At 36.0% G+C, this 21,106-nt stretch overlaps 1 protein-coding gene across 1 annotated transcript in view; it reads left to right on the top strand.

Annotated features, from left to right (window-relative positions):
• The window catches only part of CATSPERE (catsper channel auxiliary subunit epsilon), a 238,213-nt gene that overhangs the window by 141,690 nt on the left and 75,417 nt on the right, over positions 1 to 21,106 (top strand). The window contains exon 11 of the mRNA XM_024754501.1: positions 3,841 to 4,283. Within this exon, the coding sequence (XP_024610269.1) occupies positions 3,841 to 4,283 (443 nt within the window). The remainder of the gene's footprint in view (positions 1 to 3,840; positions 4,284 to 21,106) is intronic.

Raw genomic sequence — 21,106 nt, 5'->3', positions numbered from 1 at the left:
GTGGGAATGTAAATTGGTACAACCACTATGGAGAACAGTATGGAGGTTCCTTAAAAAACTAAAAATAGAATTACCATATGATCCAGCAATCCCACTCTTGGGCATATATCCAGAAAAAACCATAATTTGAGAAAGTTAAATGCACCCCAATATTCATTGCAGCACTATTTACAATAGCCAAGTCATTAAAGCAACATAAGTGTCCATTGACAGAGGAATGGACAAAGATGTGGTACATACATATAATGGAATATTACTCAGCCATAAAAAATGAAATAATTCCATTTGCAGCAACATGTGTGAACCTAGAGATTATCATACTAAGTGAAGTAAGTCAGAGAAAGACAAATATCATATGATGTCACTTTTATATGGAATCTTAAAAAGTGATACAAATGGACTTATTTACAAAACAGAAACAGACTCACAGACTTTGAAAACAAACTTATGGATATGAAAGGGAAAAGGTAATGGGAGGGGTTAAATTAGGAGTTTAGGATTAACATATACGCACTACTATATATAAAATAAATAGTCAATAAGGACCTTCTGTATAGCACATGGAACTCTACTCAATATTCTATAATAGCCTATATGGGAAAAGAATCTGAAAAAGAATGGAAATATGTATAAATAAATCACTTTGCTGCACACCTGAAACTAACACAATATTGTTTATCAACTATACTCCAATATAAAATAAAAATTAAATGAAAGAAACCCCTGTGGAGAATATGCATATATATATACATATGTATATATGTACTTGTACGCTTGTACAAGTATTCCTGTAACATAGATTATTAGATATAGAATTCTTGAATCAGAGTTCTGAATATTTAAAAAGTTGATAAATCCTTAAAATTGTCAGTCTAAACTCACCCAAAATTATTTTTAAAAATGTATATTTTTATAAAATCTATTTACTATTTACCCATAGTGTGGAAGAAAAATGTGTAATTCTCATTTTATTGCACATTTTATAATTAGATGTTTTATCTAGTTTTGTATGTTCATTGGTCATATTTTCTCTGGATTGTCAATTCATACTGTTTAGATATTTTGCACTGGATTGCTTATTTTCTTATTGATATGTTTTTTACTTATAATGTATATTATCCATTTGTCTTTGACGCATATTGCAAATATTTTCTGTGGTGTGTAATTTCTCAGTGTCTTTCTGCAGGGACTTCGACATTTACAATTTCAGTTTTTAAGTAGTCAAATTTGTTAGTATTTTTATTTGTGAATTCTTCTGTAATGTCATAATATGAAAGGTCTTTCCAATTATAAAGATATTATCACATATTTTCTTTTTATAATTTAGCATTATAATTTTTATGTTTAAATCTTTAATTCATCTAGAATTATATTTGGTATAAGGAATCTAATTTTATTTTTTATTTCTATTTTTCCTGTGAAAGCTGGTGTTGCCTTCAAATCAGTCTTCTGTTAAACACCACTTACCCTACAGATTTGAAATGCCAATTTTATTATGCATTTATGCCTCATGTTAACTGGATTCAGTTTCTAGGCTATTCCCTTCCCTCATCTATCTCCACAAGATCTATATTGTTTTGGTTACTGTAGCTTTAATCGCCAAGACACTATATAATTTACTTATCTTATGTTTATTGGCGGTCTTCCCTAAAGGAATAGAAGCTACAAAAGAAAATGATCTTTCAGTTTTTCTACTAATATGTCCCTCCCAAGTATTTAGAACAGTATGTAGCTATAGTGGGCATTCAATAAATATTGATATTTATTGAATAGATGTTTGCATATTTGCAATATCAGGTCTTCCCAACCAGGAATGTTATATCTATTCATTAATTTTATTTTCTCTAATTGGTCTATTAAAGTCTTTCATCTCTTCTTCAGTCAATTTTAGAAGTTTGTTTATTCCTAGGAAAGCATTCATTTTTTCTAGATTTTCTAATTTATTGGCAAAGGCTTCCCGTTTTAATGTTTAAATTTCTTATGTAGCTGCCAAAAGAAAAAAAAAAAATTTCTTATGTATCTGTAATCATATTCTCTTGCTTATTTGTAATATTGTTTATGTCCCACTCCTTGCTAGTTTGGCTTGCAAGATATCATTTTTTTTTAATTTTTTGTTTTTGTTTTCCTTTCCTTTGAAAAGAAGTCTTTGATTTATCAAATCTACTTTCTTTTTTATTTAATTCCTCAATTTCTGCTTTTGTCATTAATGATTCCTCACTTCTGCTTTTTGTTTGTAATGTTGGTATTCTGTTGCCTGCTTCCTGAGTTAAATAACTAGTTCATTTATTTTCAGTTTTTGTTGTTTTCTAAGCATTTAAAACTATGAAAAACATAATGCTATGAATTTTTCTCTGCATAGCTTTAGCTACGTCCCACAGGCTTTTATATATAGTGTTCTTATTCTCATTATTTAAAAAAATAATTCCTAATTTTCGTCTTAACTTTGTATTTAATCCAAAATTCATTTAATAATGTTTTTAATGAGCAGTGTGATAGGAAAATGGTAGTATGTTGACACTGTTATTAAAGTATTCTGATCCTAAAAAAAATTGGTATTTCTGATTTAAGAGCTTGATTAGAATATAATTTATGGCAAGTTGTGAAAATGTCACTTAATTATTCATATTCCAAATGTAAGATGCAAACTCACAAAGAGCTCTGAACCTCCCTAACTCTTTGAATTCACCTTCCTCCTTTCAGCCAGTCCTTTCTAAGTGCTGTTTTTGAAAATTAAAGAAAGTATACTCCTAGGGGCTCTATGCAAAGAGTGTCATATCTGGAAAGGAAGTTATGAAACCAACTGGTCCAACTGTTCATTTTATACATATGGTTATAGAACCAAAGAGGTTAAGAGACTTATTGTCTATGAACCTCTGCGACTCAGGCATAATACTCTATTAAGGGGAGAAAGTTAATTATTTTGTATAAAGTGAACCTGAAGAGGTGCTGTCTTCCTCCCACCACCATTTCTTCATCCCAATTGCATTAGCCTACTATGGCTGCCATAGGAAAATACCACAGATTAAGTGGCTTAAGCAATAGAAATTTATTTTCTCACAATTCTGGAGGCTAGAAGTCCAAGATCAAGGTGTCATCAAGGTTGGTTTCTGACAAAGACTCTCTTGCTGGCTTGAATACAGTGGCCACCTTCTCACTTTGTCCTCACATAGCCTTTCCTCTTTGTACATGCAGAGAGAGAAAGAGCTCTCTGGTGTATCTTCCTCCCCTGATAAAGACATCAGTCATATTGGATTAGGGCCCCATCCTTCTGACCTCATTTAACCTTAATTACCTCCTTAAAGACTCTACCTTCAAATACAGTAACAATGAGAGTTAGGGCTTCAACATATGCATTTTGAGGGAACATAATTCAGTCCATAATACAATGCTTCCTAATAATACCATTCCTGTCATTCTCATCCTCATTATTATTTAATGCACTAATTCCAGCTCTTTCTTCTATGTTAATAATGTGATTATAAAAGTGATAGAGTGGGGCTTCCCTGGTGGCGCAGTGGTTGAGAGTCCGCCTGCTGATGCAGGGGACACGGGTTCATGCCCCAGTCCAGGAAGATCCCACATGCCACAGAGCAGCTGGGCTCATGTAGTGAATGTGAGGAAAAAGGTATGCAAAAAAAAAAAAACAAAAAAACGCTCTGCTACGAAGTGGGAGAGAAGCTCTCAAACATCTTGTAATGTTATGGGTTTGTGCCTGAATTTTCTCAAAGTATATAAATAATCACTATGAAAGAAATTATTTTGGTTAATAGTGCACTTAAATAAAACAGCATGAATTTATGTCAACATAGAATAACACAAACTTTTCTCTCTTTTTTCCAGATTATTATGGAAATATTGTGGTAAAAATGGAAAATAATGTAATGTTTTATTTCAAGATTAATGTTAAAGATGCAGTAAAGCTGCATTTATGGACAAATAGCACAATAAAATCATTAATTTCCTTGAATACATCTGGTAAAATGTATCTCATACATGTTTTTGAAAATGGCACAATACATCCACAGGAATATCCCTTAAAACTGGAAGCACAAAGTATAGCTTTCAAAACAAAAGAAAAATGCCCCTACATGGCATTTCATAATGATATTTTTCGTGTTTTTTATCTTTTGGACAAGGGACAAAACCTGTCAGTTTGGGCTCAAATAGTCTATCCAGAAAATATTGGGCTGTATATTATTGTGGAATCATATGGCCCAAAAATATTGGAAGAGAAAAATCAGATTCACTATGAAATTGCCTCAGGATACTGCACTAAAACCATGGTAAGTTAATATTTTAAAATTCTTTCATTCGATTTTAATAAATGTAAAATTATAATATTAACATTTAAAAGAATGGATTTCCCTCCAATTTTAGCTTTGAAAATGTTGAGAAAATGTTGAGAAATATGTAAATTTTTAATGAATAATGATATGGTAAGTCATTAATTCCTGAGCAACAATTTTTACTTTCAATATCCAGGGCCTCTTTGCCACTTAAAAACACATTCCTGTAGAATTCTTTGTCAATTGTATTGTTCACTTCCTTTTCTTTTATATAGTGCATGACTGCTCTGTAGAGTTCTATCTGCTACTATCTATTGCACTATAACACCATCCCTAAACCTAATGGCTTCAAACAACAAGTTCTGTGGATCAACAATTTGGGTTACGAGTAGATGGGCTGTTCTGCTGGTTTCATCTGGGTTTATTCATGAGGCTGTTGTCATCTGGTGGCTTGCCTGGGACAGGATAATGTAAGATGGCTTCATTCACATGTCAAATGTTTGGTGCAAGTACCGGCTTGTTAGTATAAGGGGCCTCAGCTGGAGCACTTGTCTCTGCTTCATGTGTCCTCTATCCTCCAGGCTAGACCTGGCTTCTTCACATGGCAATCTCAGGGCAGCATTCCAAGATGGTGAAGGCAGAAACCACAAGGCCTAGGTTTGGCTACATTCTATTTGTCAAAGCAATTCACAAGGCCAGCCCAGATTAACATGATAGGGAAATAGACTGCACTTCTTAAGAGGACAGCAAACTTACACTGTAAAGGGACCTACATACAGGAATGGGAAGAATTACTGCAGCCATCTTTGTAAACAATCTACCACAATAGACATAAATATACTGTGTATATTATTTTGTATACTACTTTCCTAGGTAATATTATAGCATAAGCATTTTTACATGTTACTGTAATTTCTTCCCAAATATTGTATATTCTATTCCCCACTCTCCTTTTCTAGGCTCAGCTTTCTTAAGCATAAACAATAGTGGGCCTCTTAATTGATACAGTGGAATGGAAGTGTTCACTTAATTCCAAAGTAAGTTAAAGTGAAGAATCATTTAAAAAAGGAAAGTGCTATATGTGAAACATTCTACTTTAACTTAAATAGATGAAGGTACATTCATTAGTCAATCTTTTAATATAGGACCACAGATTTTGCTTTGAAATTAGTCCACTGATTGGAATTCCTCATCTCCTTTCTTGCATAGTCTTATTCATAAGACATCATCTCTTAGTTCGTATTTCAGTTTCTTTAAAATAGCCAGGGGCGGGGGGACTTAAAGACAGTGGCAAAACAACCAAAGTTCTAGATTTTTATAATTTTTTCCCCAGCCTTTTAGTGTTATCTTGCTCATACCTAGCTCAGCAATTTCTTCTGTGACTTGCTTTATCAAAACTTTCCAAAGCAGTTCCAAACTTGGTTTTCAGGGAAAGAGTGACTCTATTTTTACACTGGTATTTAACCAGTCCATAATATTTAGTTTAATTCCACAATTACAATAATAATGCAATCTGGCATAAACAGGTTTTGAAACAAGTAAAGCTGCTTTAGATTTATATACAATTACATGGATAGACCTTAAAACATAGTCTTGAATGAAAAATAGTGTTGAATAAGAAACTGAGACCTATCAAATGTTACTACGTAACATTTATTAAAATTACAAACAACTACACACAAATCACAAGCAAAAAAGAGTATTGTTCATTTTATAAGAATACAAAGATAGCCAAGGACATATATCAAACAAGTAAAGCATCATACTTGCTTGATATATGTTCTGGGTGCCTATTATGAGGGAAGGGAATGGGGGAAGAAGATACAGGGGAAAAGTAAAATACAATAAACAAGACTGGATTGAGCATGTTTCAAGAAACAAGGAGTATATTTAACTCACTTTTCTGAAGCTGAGGTACTCCCTCCTTCCAGAACAAAAACAAAGATTTACACTTTTCTTCAGCACAGCGCAACTTTCTTTGATTATCTAACTTCAATATCTGCATACACTCTCATAGGTTTCCTTTCCAAGAATTGCATGTATAATGTATATTTGTCCACTTGCAATTCAACCTTTCACAATACTAGTTACCAATCAAAATATACAAAGGACTATGAAACATTAAAATTTTCATGTTTTAGCATATTTTTTATTTCTGTTAATATATTCTTCAGCTCTGTTTGGTTCTTGTTTATATTTTCTAACTCTTTATTAAACTTCTCACTTTGTTCATCCATTCTTCTCCTGAGTTCATTGAGCATCTTTGTGATCATTACCTTGAATGTTTATTGGGTAGATTGCTTACCTCCATTTCACTTAGTTTTTCTTCTTGGGTTTTATCCTGTTCCTTCATTTGAAACATATTCCTTAGTCACATCATTTTGCCTAATTCTCTGTGTTTATATGTATGTGTTAAGTACATTTGTTACATTTCCCAATCTTGGAGAAGTGGCCTTATGTAGGAAATGTCCTATGGGGACCAGCAGTACACTCCCCGCTGGTCACCCGAGCTGTATGATCTAGGGTTGCCACTGTGTGGGCTGAGTGGGCCCTTTTGTTGTGGTGGGGCTGCCTGTGAGTATACTGGTAGGTGGGGGCTGGCCCCCACCTGGTTGGCTGCCAGGTCCTTCTTCTCACTGAGGCTGCTTGTGGACAGGGCCAGGTCCTGACATAGTTGGCTGTACTGTCCAGGGAGGCCCAAGGCTGATGCCATCCTGCTGGTGGTGGGGCTGGGTCCCATGATGGCTGGCTGGGAAGGGGGGAGCTGTAGATGGTGCCATCCACTGGTGGCTGGTAAGCCCCCAGAATAGGCTGGAGGGAGAATTCCAGAAGAGCGCTTGCCAGCACCAATGTCCTTATGTTAGAACCAGCTCCCCAAAATGGCTGCCACCAGAGTCTATGTTCCCAGAGGGAGTCCCAGTTGCCTCCTGGCCCTCCAGGAGTCTCTTCAAGTTCAGCAAATGGGTCTGACCCTAGTTCCTTTTAAATTACTGTCTCTGTGTTAGGACTAGGCATGTGTGAGATTTTGTGCATGCCCTTTAAGAGCAGAGTCACAATCCTTGCTGGCCTTCAAAGCCAGCCATTCTGGGAACTCTTCTTCCTGGTGCAGAACACTCAGCTGGGGAGCCCAATGTAGGGACACACCCCCTCCTTGGGGAGAACCTCTGCAATAGTGATTATCTTCCATTTTTTGGTTGCTGATTCAGGGATGTAGGTCTTGACTATTCTTCTTACCCCTCTCATTGTGGTTCCTTCTTTGGTTGTGGAAAATCTTTTCTGCCAGTTTTCAGGTCATTATCATCAATAGTTGCACTGTAAATAGTTATAATTTTTGTGTGCCTATAAAAGGAGGTGAGCTTAGGGTCTTTCTACTCCACCATCTTGTGCACTCTCCCAAATTTGCATTTTTAAACAAACTATTGGCTCTATCATTTACTAGCTGATGACAATGAGCAAGTTTTAAAGTCTTTGATGTTGTTGCTGCTGCTGTTGCTGCTGATGATAGTATTTACTTTACTTATGAGGATTAAATGAGTTAATATATGTAAAGGGCTTAGAAGAGCACCTGGCACATAATAAGCACTATATATATATGTGTTACTACTACAACTATCACCACTTCTTCTGTTTCTACTACTACTACCACCACCACAATATTTCATCATTTCTAAGGCACAGTTTTCTAGTTTTTTTTTTAACATTTAACATCTTTGAAATTGGGATGAGTCTTACATATGATAGCGTCTTAGATTTGATGAACTATAGTGGTATTAGAATGTTATAATTTTTGGCCACTATGGTGCTAAGCTTCATAAGTAATCATTAATTTTTGAAGAAAAAACTGAGTATAACACCCATACACAAAAGTAGATAACTAATTTTTTAAAGTTTTTAACGCTATTAGCTGGTTTCACAATGATATTTATACCAAAAGTTAGTTTTGAAATTTTGAAAATTATTTCTGAATCTTTCTTTTCTGAATATCTTAATTGACCTAAATTCTTTTTTTAATATTGAGGTATAATTGATATGTAACATTTTATTGGTTTCAGTTGTACAAGATAATGATTCAATATTTGTATATTTTATAAAATGATCACTACATTAAGTCTAGTTAAGATCCATCACCACACATAATTACAAATTTTTGTGTGTGATGAGAATTTTAAGATCTACTATTTTAGCAACTTTCAAATTGCAATATTACTCACTATAGTTACCATGTTGTACACTATATTCTCATGACATTTATTTTTTAACTGCAAATTTGTACCTGTAACCACCTTTTTCCATTTCACCCATCCCCCACTCCTGGCAATGATCAATCTGTTCTCTGTATCTATGAGGTCATGGGGGTATTGGTTTGGGGTGTTTTTGTTTTGTTTTGTTTTGTTTTGTTGCGGTACGCGGGCCTCTCACTGTTGTGGCCTCTCCTGTTGCGGAGCACAGGCTCCGGACGTGCAGGCTCAGCAGCCATGGCTCCGGCCAAGCCGCTCCACAGCATGTGGGATCTTCCCGGACCGGGGCACGAACCCGTGTCCCCTGCATCGGCAGGCAGACTCTCAACCACTGCGCCACCAGGGAAGCCCTGGTTTTGGTTTTGATTCCACATATAAATGAGATCGTATGATATTTGTCTTTCACTGTCTGACTTACTTCACTAAGCATAATGCCCTTTAGGTCCATCAGTGTTGTCACAAATGACAGGATTTCCTTCTCTTTTATAGCTGAAAAATATTCCATTGTATATATACTTACCACATCTTCTTTATCTATTTATCCATTGATGGATAGGTTGCTTCCATGTCTCTGCTATTATAAACAATGCTGCAGTGAACATGGAGGTGCATATAGTTTTTCAAACTAGTGTTTTTGCTTCCTTTGGATAAATACCCAGAAGTGGAATTGCTGGATCATATGGTAGTTCTATTTTTAATGTTTTGAGGAACCTGCATACTGTTTTCCATAGTAGCTGCCCCAGTTTACATTTCCACCAACAATTCATGGTTCCCTTTTCTCCAAATCCTCATTACAAGATAACACTTCTTATCTCTTGTCCTTTTGATAATAGTCATTTAACAGCTGTGAGGTGAGATCTAATTGTGGTTTTGATTTGCATTCCTGTGATGTTGTACCTGTTTTCATGTATCTGTTGGCCATATGTATGTCTCCTTCAGAAAAATGCTTATTCAGATCCTCTGCACATTTTAAAATCAGATTTTTTGTTTTCTTGCTCTTGAGTTGTTGGGGTTCCTTATATATTTTGGATATTAACCTCTTATTAGATGTATGGTTTGTAACTATTTTCTCCCAATCACTAGGTTTTCTTTTCATTTTGTTGATAGTTTTCTTTGTTGTGCAGAAGATTTTTAGTTTGATGCAGTTCCTCTTGTTTATTTTTACTTTTGTTGCCTTTGCTTTTGGTATCAAATCCAAAAACTTTTGCCAAGACCAATTCCAAGGAGCTTACCACCTATGTTTTCTTCTAGGAGTTTCAGGGTATCAGATCTTACATTCAAGTCTATAATATCATTTTGAGTTGATTTTTGTATATGGTGTGAGATAGAGGTTCAGTTTCATTCTTTTGCAGGTGGCTATTCATTTTTCCCAACACGATTTACTGAAGAAACTATCCTTTCCTCATTGTATATTCTTGGCTTCTTTGTAATAAATTCATCAACTACATATGCATGGGTTTTACTTCTGGATTTTCTATTCTGTGCCACTAATCAATTGGTCTGTTTTTAATGTCTATGCTATACTGTTTTGATTACCACAGCTTTGTAATGTAGTTTGATTCCAGCTTTGTTCCTCTTTCTCAAGACCATTTTGACTATTCAGGGTCTTTTGTCGTTCCATACAAACTTTAGGATTGTTTATTCTATTACTATGAAAAATGCCATTGGAATTTTGATAGGGATTGCATTAAATCTGTATATAGCTTGGGTAGTATGGACATTTTAACAATATTAATTTCTCCAATCCATGAACATGTAGAATTTTTCCATTTATTTATGTCTTCAATTTCTTTCTTCAATATTGTATAGTTTAAAGTGTATGGGTCTTTCACCTCCTAAGTTAAATTTATTCCTATGTATTTTATTCTTTTTGGTGCAACTGTAAATGGAATTGTTTTCTTAATTTCTTTTTCTGGTAGTTCCTTATTAGTGCATAGAAATGCAACAGATTTTTATATATTGATCTTGTATCCAGCACCTTTAATGATTTGTTTTTTGGTGGAGTCTTTAGGGTTTTTTACATATAATATCATGTCATCTGTAAGTAGTGACAGTTTTACTTCTTCCTTTTTAATTTAGATGCCTTTTATTTCTTTTTCTTGCCTAATTGTTCTGTCTAGAACTTGAATAAAAGTGGTACTGTGGACATTATTGTCTTGGTCCTTATCTTAGAGGAAAACTTCCAGCTTTTCACCATTGAGTATGTTGTTAGGTATAGGGTTGTCATATATGGCCTTTATTATGTTGAGGTGTTTTCCTCTCTACACACTTTGTTGAGAGTTTTTATCATAAATGGATGTTGAATCTTGTCAAATGCTTTTCTGCATCTATTGAGATGATCATATTATATTTATCCTTCATTTTGTTAATGTGCTATATCACATTGATTGATTTGTGCATGTTGAACTATCTGTGCGTCCCTGGAATAAATTCCACTTGATCATGATGTATAATCCTTTTAATGTATTGTTGAATTTATCTTCCCAAATTTTGTTGAGAATTTTTGCATCTATATTCGTCAGGAATATTGGCCTGTAATATGCTTTTCTGGTGGCATCTTTGTCTGGCTTTGGTATCAGGGTAATGCTGGCATTGTAAAATTAGTTTGGAAATGTTCCCTCTTCTATATTTTTGGAAGAATTTGAGAAGTATTGCCATTAATTCTTCTTTAAATATTGGTATAATTCACTAGGGAAGCCATTCTGGTCATGGACTTAAGTTTTTCTGGAGGTTTTTGATTACTGATTCAGTCTCCTCACTAGTAATTTGTCTGTTCAGATTTTCTACTTCTCAATGATTCAGCCTTGTAGGTTGCATGTTTCTAGGAATTTATCCATTTCTTCTAAGTTGTCCAATTTGTTGGCATATAATTTTTCATAGTAGTCTCTTATGATCATTTTTATGTCTGTAGTATCAATTGTAATGTCTTCTTTTTCATGTCTGTTTTTATTTATTTGAGTCCTCTTTTTTTGTCAGTGAGTCTAGCTAAAGGTTTGTAAATATTATTTATATTTTTTAAAAAGCTCTTAGTTTCACTGATCTTTTCCATTGTTTTTTCAGTCTCTAATTATTTATTTCTGCTCTGATCTTTGGTATTTCCTTCCTTCTACTGACTTTGGGCTTTGTTTATTCTTCTTTTTCTAATTCTTCAAGGTGTAAAATTAAATTTTTTGTTAATATTTCTTATTTCTTGAAGTAGGCCATTTATCATTATGAGCTTCCCTCTTAGAACTGCTTTTGCTGCATCCCAAAAATTTTGGTATGTTGGGTTTCCATTTTCATTTGTCTCAAAGTATTTTTTGATTTCTTCTTTGACCCATTGTTCAGCAGAATGTTTAATATCTAAATATTTGTGAATTTTCCAGTTATATTCTTATAATTGCTTTCTAGCTTCGTACCACATGGTCAGAAAAGATGTTTAATATGATTTCAATCTTCTTAAATTTATTAGGACTTGTTTTGTGGCCTAACATATAATCTATCCTAGAGAATATTTCATGTGCACTTGAGAGGAATATATATTCTGTTGCTTTTGGATGGAATGTTCTGGATATATCTGTTAAGTCATTCTGTATAATGTGTTGTTTAAGACCAATGTCTCCTTATTGATTTTCTGTCTGGTTGATCTATTGATGAAAGTAGGGAATTAAAGTCCCCTACTATTATTGATTGCTGTCTATTTCTCATTTTAGCTCTATTAATATTTGCTTTATATATGCAGGTGCTCCTATGTTGGGTGCATATGTGTTATATCATGTTGGATTGACCCCTTTATCATTATATAATGATCTTCTTTGTCTATATTATAGTTTTTGTTTTAAAGTCTATTTTGTCTGATAACTATAGCTACCCCAGTTTCTTTTGATTTCCATTTTCATAAAATATTTTTTCCATCCCTTCAATTTCAATCTGTCTGTAATTTTACATCTGAAGTGAATCTCTTGTAGACAGCATACAGAAGGGTTGTTTTCTTTTATCCATTTAGCCACTCTATGTCTTTTAATTAGAGAATTTAATCTATTTACATTTAAATGAGTTATTAATAGGTATGTACTTATTGCCATTTTGTTAATTGTTTCTGGCTGTTTTGTAGTTCTTCTGTGCTCCTTTTTTCTTCTCTGATCTCTTCCTTTCCGATTTAATGACTTTTTTAGTGGTTTGCTTTGATTCATTTCTTTTATCTTATCTGTATCTCCTATAAGTTTTTCCTTTATGGTTACCATATGGCTTACATATAAAACATATTACTTATATTTATAATAGTCTATTTTAAGTTGATAACAACTTAAATTTGATCATAGTCTAAAGATCTACATTTTTATTCCCCCTCCCATGTTTTACATTTTGATGTCACAATTTACATCTTTTTATCTTGTGTATCTATGAACAAATTATTGTAGGTATTTTTACTATTTTGTCTTTAACTTTCATACTAGCTTTATAAGTGATTAACTCACCCTGTCCACATGTTAGATTATTCAGAATTTTACTGTATATTTACCTTTACCACTTGGGTTTATACTTTCATATTTCCTGTTACTAACAGCACCCTTTCATTTCTACTTAAGAATTACCTTTAATATTTCTTGTAAGGTGGGTTTAGTGTTGTTGAACTCCTTTAGCTTGTGCTTGTCTGGAAAACACTTTATCTCTCTTTTAACTCTGAAGGACAGTTTTTTACTTTGAGCACTTTGAATATATCATACCACTTCCTTCTGTCCACAAAGTTATTACTGAAAAATCTGCTGATAGTCTCATGTGTTTCCCTTTGTACAACAAGATGCTTTTAAGACTTTCCCCTTGTCTTTAACTTTTGATATTTAATTACAATGTGTCTTGGTGTAGGTCTTTTGGAGTTTATGTTATTTGGAACTCTCTGAGCTTCCTGGATCTGGGTGTCTGTTTCCTTCCCCAGGTTAAGAAAGTTTTTTGTTTTTGTTTTTTAAATTTTATTTACTTATTTATTTATTTTTGGCTGTTTTGGGTCTTTGTTTCTGTGTGAGGGCTTTCTCTAGTTGTAGCAAGCCGGCACCACTCTTCATCGCGGTGCACGGGCCTCTCATTATCACGGCCTCTCTTGTTATGGAGCACAGGCTCCAGACGCGCAGGCTCCGTAGTTGTGGCTCATGGGCCCAGTTGCTCCGCAACATGTGGGATCCTCCCAGACCAGGGCTCGAACCCGTGTCCCCTGCATTAGCAGGCAGATTCTCAACCACTGTGCCACCAGGGAAGCCCAAGAAAGTTTTTTTAGTCATTGTTTCTTCAAACAACTTTTCTGCCCCTTTCTTACTCTCTTTTCATTCTGGGACTCCTATAATGCAAATGTTGGTCCACAAGATGTTCCATAAGTCCCTTAAGCTATCTTCACTTTGCTTTTTCCTGCTCTGTTTTTGGTGAGTTCCACTGCCCTGTCTTTGAGTTCACGCATTCTTTGTTCCACTTCATCTGTTCTGCTGTTGAACTCCTCTATTGTATGTATCAGTTCAGTTAATGTATTCTTCAGCTCTGTGACTTCTATTTAATACTTTCTTATATTTTCTATCTCTTTGTTGAAATTCTCACTTTGTTCATTCATTCGTCTTCTGAGTTCAGTGAGCATCACTGCAATCGTTATTTTGAACTCTTTATCAGGTAAATTACTTATCACTATTTTATTAAGACCTTTTTTATTGATGTTATTTCATTCTTTCATTTAGAATATATTTCTGTTTCTTCATTTTCCTTGATTCTCTGCATTGGTTTCTATGCAGTAAATAAAACAACTACTTCTTCTAGTCTTGAAGGAGTCATTTTGTGTGGAAGATGAACCTTATCATTCAACACTGCCTGAGCTCTTGGTTGTCTTTCAAGACTTTGTGATTGTCCAAGCCGCCTACATTATTCTTAGTGGCTCCCAGCATTTTAGGGTGTGCTAAGACCTGTCAGTCTCTCAAAGTGGGGAGAGTATCTTAGCATGCAGATGCAAGTTGATTGGAAGCCAGACACTAAGGGAGCAGCTTTTAAACTATACAAATGTACCTCTTTCAGCAAGTTGGCATTTCTGTCTGCTGCCTCAGTGCTGAGCCTTAGGCTGATAGCCATTTGAGAAATGTTTCTTTGTTTGCTACCAACCCGTTGAAGCTGTAAGAACAAGCCCCATTGGTCACCAGAGCCAGATTATTGAGGGATGTGTTCTCTGGGTGGCTAACACAAAAACTGGGGCACCAGATGTGTATAACAGCTACCTTCTCTGAGATACTGACAACTTGGAGTGGGGCAAAGGGAGAGTGCAATGATGGTGCACCTGCCAGCCTCCCCAGTCTCTGGAGAAAATTATAGTCAGCACCTAGATGTGTGTTTAATTAGAAGCCTACCCCCCAGGCCACATCTATAAAAGTGAGCTAACAAGTTTCTTTCACAGAAAGCCTTGGGGTGCATTTCAGTCTACCATCTCTGTGCTGTTCTCTGGATGCAGTTGCCAGTTAAGAACTATTTATCAATTTTCAACAATCCTATAAGACCTGCAAACATGAACCCTGCTGGCCACCAGAGCCAGGTAATCCAGGGGCATTCCCCAGTCAGCAACCACAGAAAGGCACCAGACGTGTGTACAAGCTGCTTTTTGGGAGACACCAGCAACCTGGAGCAAGGCAGAGGGAGACCACAAAGATAACACTTCCCCTATGCCCCTATGAGGTCTCCGAAGAGAATTATAGTCAGCCCTTAGATATAGTTTTAATTAGAAACCTACCTCTCAGGCCATAGCTATGAAGATAAACTAATAGTCCTCTTTTACAGAAAGAGTGTGCCTGCTATGCCCTGGAGGTGCAGCCAGCTAAGACCTCCTCTTTCATCTATTACAGTCCTACAGAGAGCCAGTCAATCAAGGGGCAACCCATGGATGGCAGCCACAAAAACCAGGGTGCAAGATGAGTATAGAAGGTGTTTTCTGGGAGATACAAGCAACTGGAGTGAGGCAGAGGGAGAGCACAAACATGGAGCCCATCAGCCTCTGTCTTTGGAGTGTTTCAGTAGGCCATACCCTAGATGTCTGTTAAATTAGATCCCTGCCCCTCAGGCCAATGCTTTGTTTTTCTTTCTTTTTAAATAATCAATGTTTATTTTATTTTATTTTTAAATAATCAAAGTTTACTTTATATTATTTTGGCTGTGTCACGTGGCTTTTGGTATATCAGTTCCCCAGCCCAGGCCACAGCAGTGAAAGCACCAAATGCTAACCACTAGACCACCAGGGAACTCCCAGGCCAATGCTTTAAGATAAGCAATTAAACCTCTCTCACAGAAAGTCTGGGCACTTTTCAGTTGGCTTCTTTACACTGGGCCTTGGGATCCATGAGTCCTCACATGACAGCCTTTAAGAACTGTTTCTCAGTTTGCTATAGCCTTGTGGGTCAAATGGACACAAGCCCCACTGGCTTTTGAAGCCATATGTTTTGGTGGCTCAGTTCTATATTGCAGGTCTTAAAAGCTGGGGTGACAGATGTGGGGTTCAAGCTGTTTACTCCTCAGGGAGAAGTGTGGGGTTTTGAATTCTCTCCCTCCCGATTGTGGGTTACCGTCCTGGGGCTGGGGTTTGTGGCAAGACTGTGACTCAGTCTCTCCTACCTGTTTCAATGTGGGTTTTCCTCTTGTCCACCTGATGCGTAGGAATTGCTCAGCTAGTTTTAGGGCTTCTTTCAGAGGAAATTATTTTGTACGTAGCTGTAAATTCAGTGTTGTCCATGTTAATGAGTAGAAAATTTTAATAAAGTTTTTTCATTTATGGTTATTGTTTTTTGTGTTCTAAGATACATTTGCTTATCCCTAATTCACAAAAAATATTCTTCTATGATGTCTTCTCAAAAGTTTATGGTTTTAGCATTTATATTGAAGTCCATGATCGATCTCAAATTAATTTTTGTGTATGGTGACTTTTGATCAAGGAAACAACAAAGTTATTTTCCATTTGAATATCTAGTTACTTCAGTATTCTTGAAAGGCTATTCTTTCCCCCTATTGTATTACTTAGCATCTTTACTTAAAATCAAATATTCATACAAGTGTAGGCCTATTTCTGGGTGCTCTATTCTGTTCCATTGATCTATTTGTCTATCCTATGGTAGTACCACACTACCTTAATTACTGGCAAACTTAAATTTTGTATCTAATTTTCAGTGAGGTCAACTCTGTGGTTATAGTAAGTAAGAGATACTTTTAGGAATACCATAAAACCTTGTTTCTATAATAATAAATTGAGCTTGTAGTGTAAGGATCTAACCTTTCTTTCTGGAAATGATCTAGGACACTCAAAAGTAGTCATCATTTTAGCCATCTTCACTGTCATTAATGGTTAAATTCAGTGGCTACTTTGTCACCTAAGGCATTTGCCTTAGTAAATATTTTATCACAATCAATAACAGGTGATAATTTGATTATTTGTAATGTTTCTCATACCGTGAAATAATAGAATCCCTTTCCCATTGGCAAAGAGATTAATACTGTGTTCAAGGCCAAGGACACAATGAAGTCAATCCCAGGATTCCATCTTTGTGGGTTGGTTTCTTGATACTACTTCCATACCAAGAACCATAGCAGTAAGCCACTGGCCAGAAAAACAGAAATCAAACCAATTGTCTTAACAGAGGTAAATCAATATAGGGAATTAGTAGAACTGGATATATGAGAGAAATGAAAAGAAAAAAGGAACACTGAGATTACACAGAGCTAGTAACTACAAGAAGTGACTGTTCCACCTCTAAGGCTAGAATAGAGGGAACAGAGGGAAGAAATTTGGGTTATTACAAACTAGAAAGTTAGGGGAAGTGTTCCACAGACCTAGAACCTATACCTTGAAGGAGAGGGTACTGCTCACCTGGTATGTCATCTCAGAAGCTCCAAGGAAGGGACTCCAAAGATCTGGGACCCAGATCTCTGAGAAGGAGGCAATATGACTGGTGCTGGTGCTGCTGAAACTCTAGTCTCTGAAACAGGTGCCAACCAGCTAGTGCTTGTACCTCAAAGGGGGGTCATGAGAGAAGCTTGTTCTGGGAGTGTGTTTCTCACTTGTCAGTTCCTTTACCAACTGCTACTGCCAGGATGAAGAGTTGCCAGGTTGACACTGACAGGAATAATGAGAAAAACAAGAAGTAGCATATTTTCTCCTATCCTTATCTTCTAGATGCTCTCCAGTACCCCGTATTTGCAATATCTAAAAGAGAGCCAACTAACAAAGGAAAAAATGTGATTTGCAGAATCTCAAACCCTGCACCAAAAAGCTGCTTATAGGGCTTCCCTGGTGGTGCAGTGGTTGAGAGTATGCCTGCCAATGCAGGGGACGCCGGTTCGTGTCCCGGTCCAGGAAGATCCCACATGCCGCGGAGCGGCTGGGCCCATGAGCCATGGCCTCTGAGCCTGTGCGTCCGGAGCCTGTGCTCCACAACGGGTGAGGCCACAGCGGTGAGAGGTCCGCATAAAAAAAAAAAAAAAAAAAAAAAATGTTGCGTATGGAATAGTGGGTTTGGAGCCGAAAGACAATAGGTTAATAACCAGCACATAGAGTATGTGTAGGGTGAACTTTAACAGTTAAAACAATTTACACCCCCAACACTGTTTGAAAGATCCTGCTGCTCCACATCATTGCAGTTATGGGCTGTTTGTGTCCCCCCAAATTCATATGTTGAAGCCCTAACTTCCAAAGTGATGGTATTTGGAGATGGGGACTTTGAAAAATAATTAGGGTTAGATGAGTTTGTGAAGGTGGGCCCTAGTCTAATGGGATTAGTGTCATTATAAGAAGAGGCACCAGAGAGCTTGTCTCTTTCTCTCTCTTCCTGCATGCACAAAGGAGGTCATGTCAGCATATAGCAAGATGGCAGTCACCTGTAAACCAAGAGAAGAGGCCTCAGAATGAGATCTATCTGCTGGCACTTTGATCTTAGACTTTCCAGTTTCCAAAACTATGAGAAAACAAACTTCTGTTGTCTAAGCCACCCAGTCTGTGGTATCTTGATATGACAACCCTAGCAGACTAATATACTTGCCAATAACTGGTACAGTCAAACTTTAATTTTTGCCTGATGAATGTGTGTGTGTTATATTTTGTTTGCTATTCTCTTCTTATTAATGAGGTTGAATAATTTTTCATATATTTATTGGCTTTTGGATTCCCATTTCTGTGAAATTCCAATTTTTGTCACTTTTTCTATTAGGTTGTGTGCCTTTTTCTCATTGAATGTTTTTTTCATTCTCTCAAATTGTCTTTTTAAAGAGCTTTATTGATGTGATTGGTATACAATAAAATGCATACATTGAAGTGTACAATTTGACATATGTATATACCCATGAAATAATAGCCAAAATCAAACTAATGTACATGTCCATCAGCCCCCAAAATTTCCTCATGCTCCTTAGTAATCCATTCCTCCTTCTATTCCCCATCGCTAGGCAACCACTGATCTGATTGCTATCAGTATAGGTTAGTTTACTTTTTCTAGAATTTTACATAAATGGAACTGTACAATATGTTTTCTGCTTTCTTTCAGTATAATCATTTTGTGGTTTATCTATTACATTGTGGTCATTAATAGTTTGCTCCCTTTTGTTGTTGGGTAATATTCCATGATATGGATACACCACAATTTGTCTAACCACATTTGTTTATGAACATTTGGATTGATTCCAGTTTAGGGATATTACAAGTAAAATGGCTATGAACATTTGTGTACAACTCTTTGTGTTGACCTATGCTTTCATTTCTCCTGAGTAAATACATTGGAACAGACTGGTTGGATCATAAGTAGATGTATGTTTAATTTTTTACAAACTGCTAATTTGTATTCCAAATTTTTTGTACCATTCTACATTGCCACCAGTAGTGTTTTTTTTTTAAAGCAATATCAGTCTTTTTTATTATTATTATTATTTATTTTTGTCTGCGTTGGGTCTCCACTGCTGTGCACGGCCCTCTCTAGTTGCGGTGAGTGGGGGCTACTCCTCGCCGTGGCGTGCGGGCTCCAGGCATGCAGGCCTCAGTAGCTGCGGCACATGGGCCCAGCAGCTGTGGCTCACGGGCTCTAGAGCGCAGGCTCAGCAGCTGTGACGCACGGGCCCAGCCGCTCCGCGGCATGTGGGATCCTCCCCGACCAGGGCCCGAACTCGCGTCCCCCGCACCGGCAGGCAGACTCCCAACCACTGCGCCACCAGGGAAGCCCTGCCACCGGTAGTTTTACTTGCTTCACACATTTTTGCTAACAGTTGGTGTGATCTGTGTTTTGGTTTTGTTGTTGTTATTGTTTTGTTTTGGATTTTTTAGTTTTAGTTATTTTAGTTAATATATAGAGATATCTCATTGTGGTTTTAATTAACATTTCCCTGATGCTTTTCTAATAACTAATGATACTGAGCACTGTTTCAAGTGCTTATTTTCTATTTGTAGATCTTCTCTGGTGAAGTGTCTGATCAACTTGTAAGCCCAACTTTAAGGGATTGTCTTCTTAAAATTAAGTAGTAAGAGTTTTTTATAAACTCTAGATATAAATTCATTGTTGGATACGTGTTTTGCAAATATTTTCCCCTAGTCTGTGGCTTGTGTTTTCATTTTCAAAACAATGTCTTTTGAAAATGTGTTTTATTTATTTTGATGAAGTCCAATTTATTGATTTTCTCTTTTATAGTTTTACTTTGGGTTGTAATTAAGAAATCTTTCCAAACTCAAGGTCACTAAGCTTTCCTCATTTTTCCTTCTAGAAGTTTTATAGTTGTAGCTCTTACTTTAAGGTCTATGATCTACTTCAAATTAATGTTTGCATGCACTGTGAGGTAAAGGTCAAGATACTTTTCTTTTTTTAATCCGAAGCCAGCTCTTCCAAAAATGTTTGTTGAAAAGACTATCCTTCCCCCATTGAATTGTCTTGGCACGTTTGTAAAAAATCAACTGGCCATATATGTGGGAATCTATTTCTGAATTCTGTTCCATTAACTTATATGTCTATCTTGATGTCAATAACACAATGTCTTGATTACTGTACCTTTATAATTCTTGAAAACAGGTTGTGTAAGTACTCCAAATATATTCTTCTTTTTAGTGTACAACTTTGTCCATTTTTGGTCAGATTATCCCTAAGTATTTCATATTTTTAAAGTATTTCATATTTTGATGCTATTATAAATGGTATCATTCTGATTTTTCATTGCTAATATATAGTAATATAATTTATTTTATGTATCAATGATGTATCTCACAGCTTTGCTAAACTCGGTTATTATTTCAAGTAGCTTTTTTTGTAAATTCCCTAGTTTCTACATAGGTGATCATGTCATCTGCGTACACATACAGTTTTCCTTTCCAATATATGTGACTTTCTTTTCCTTTCTTTTTTGCACCATCTTGAGCCTCCAGTGCAGTGGTAATTAGAAGAAATGAGAGTGGAGATCAATCAGAAAGAAATTATTCAGTCTTTCACAATTATGATGTTACCTCGAGGGTTTTAATATATGCCCTTTACTAGGATGATGAAGGCCCCCTCTATTCCTAATTTGCTGAGTTTCTGTCATTTATAGATACTGGATTCCATAAAATGCTTTTTCAGCATCTATTGAAATGAC

The sequence above is a fragment of the Neophocaena asiaeorientalis genome, unplaced genomic scaffold (genome assembly GCF_003031525.2).
Source record: "Neophocaena asiaeorientalis asiaeorientalis breed wild unplaced genomic scaffold, Neophocaena_asiaeorientalis_V1.1 scaffold524, whole genome shotgun sequence".
In the NCBI taxonomy this organism is placed as follows: domain Eukaryota; kingdom Metazoa; phylum Chordata; class Mammalia; order Artiodactyla; family Phocoenidae; genus Neophocaena; species Neophocaena asiaeorientalis.
The sequence above is the reverse complement of the archived record's forward strand: the minus strand, read 5'-3'. Positions and strand labels throughout refer to the sequence as shown.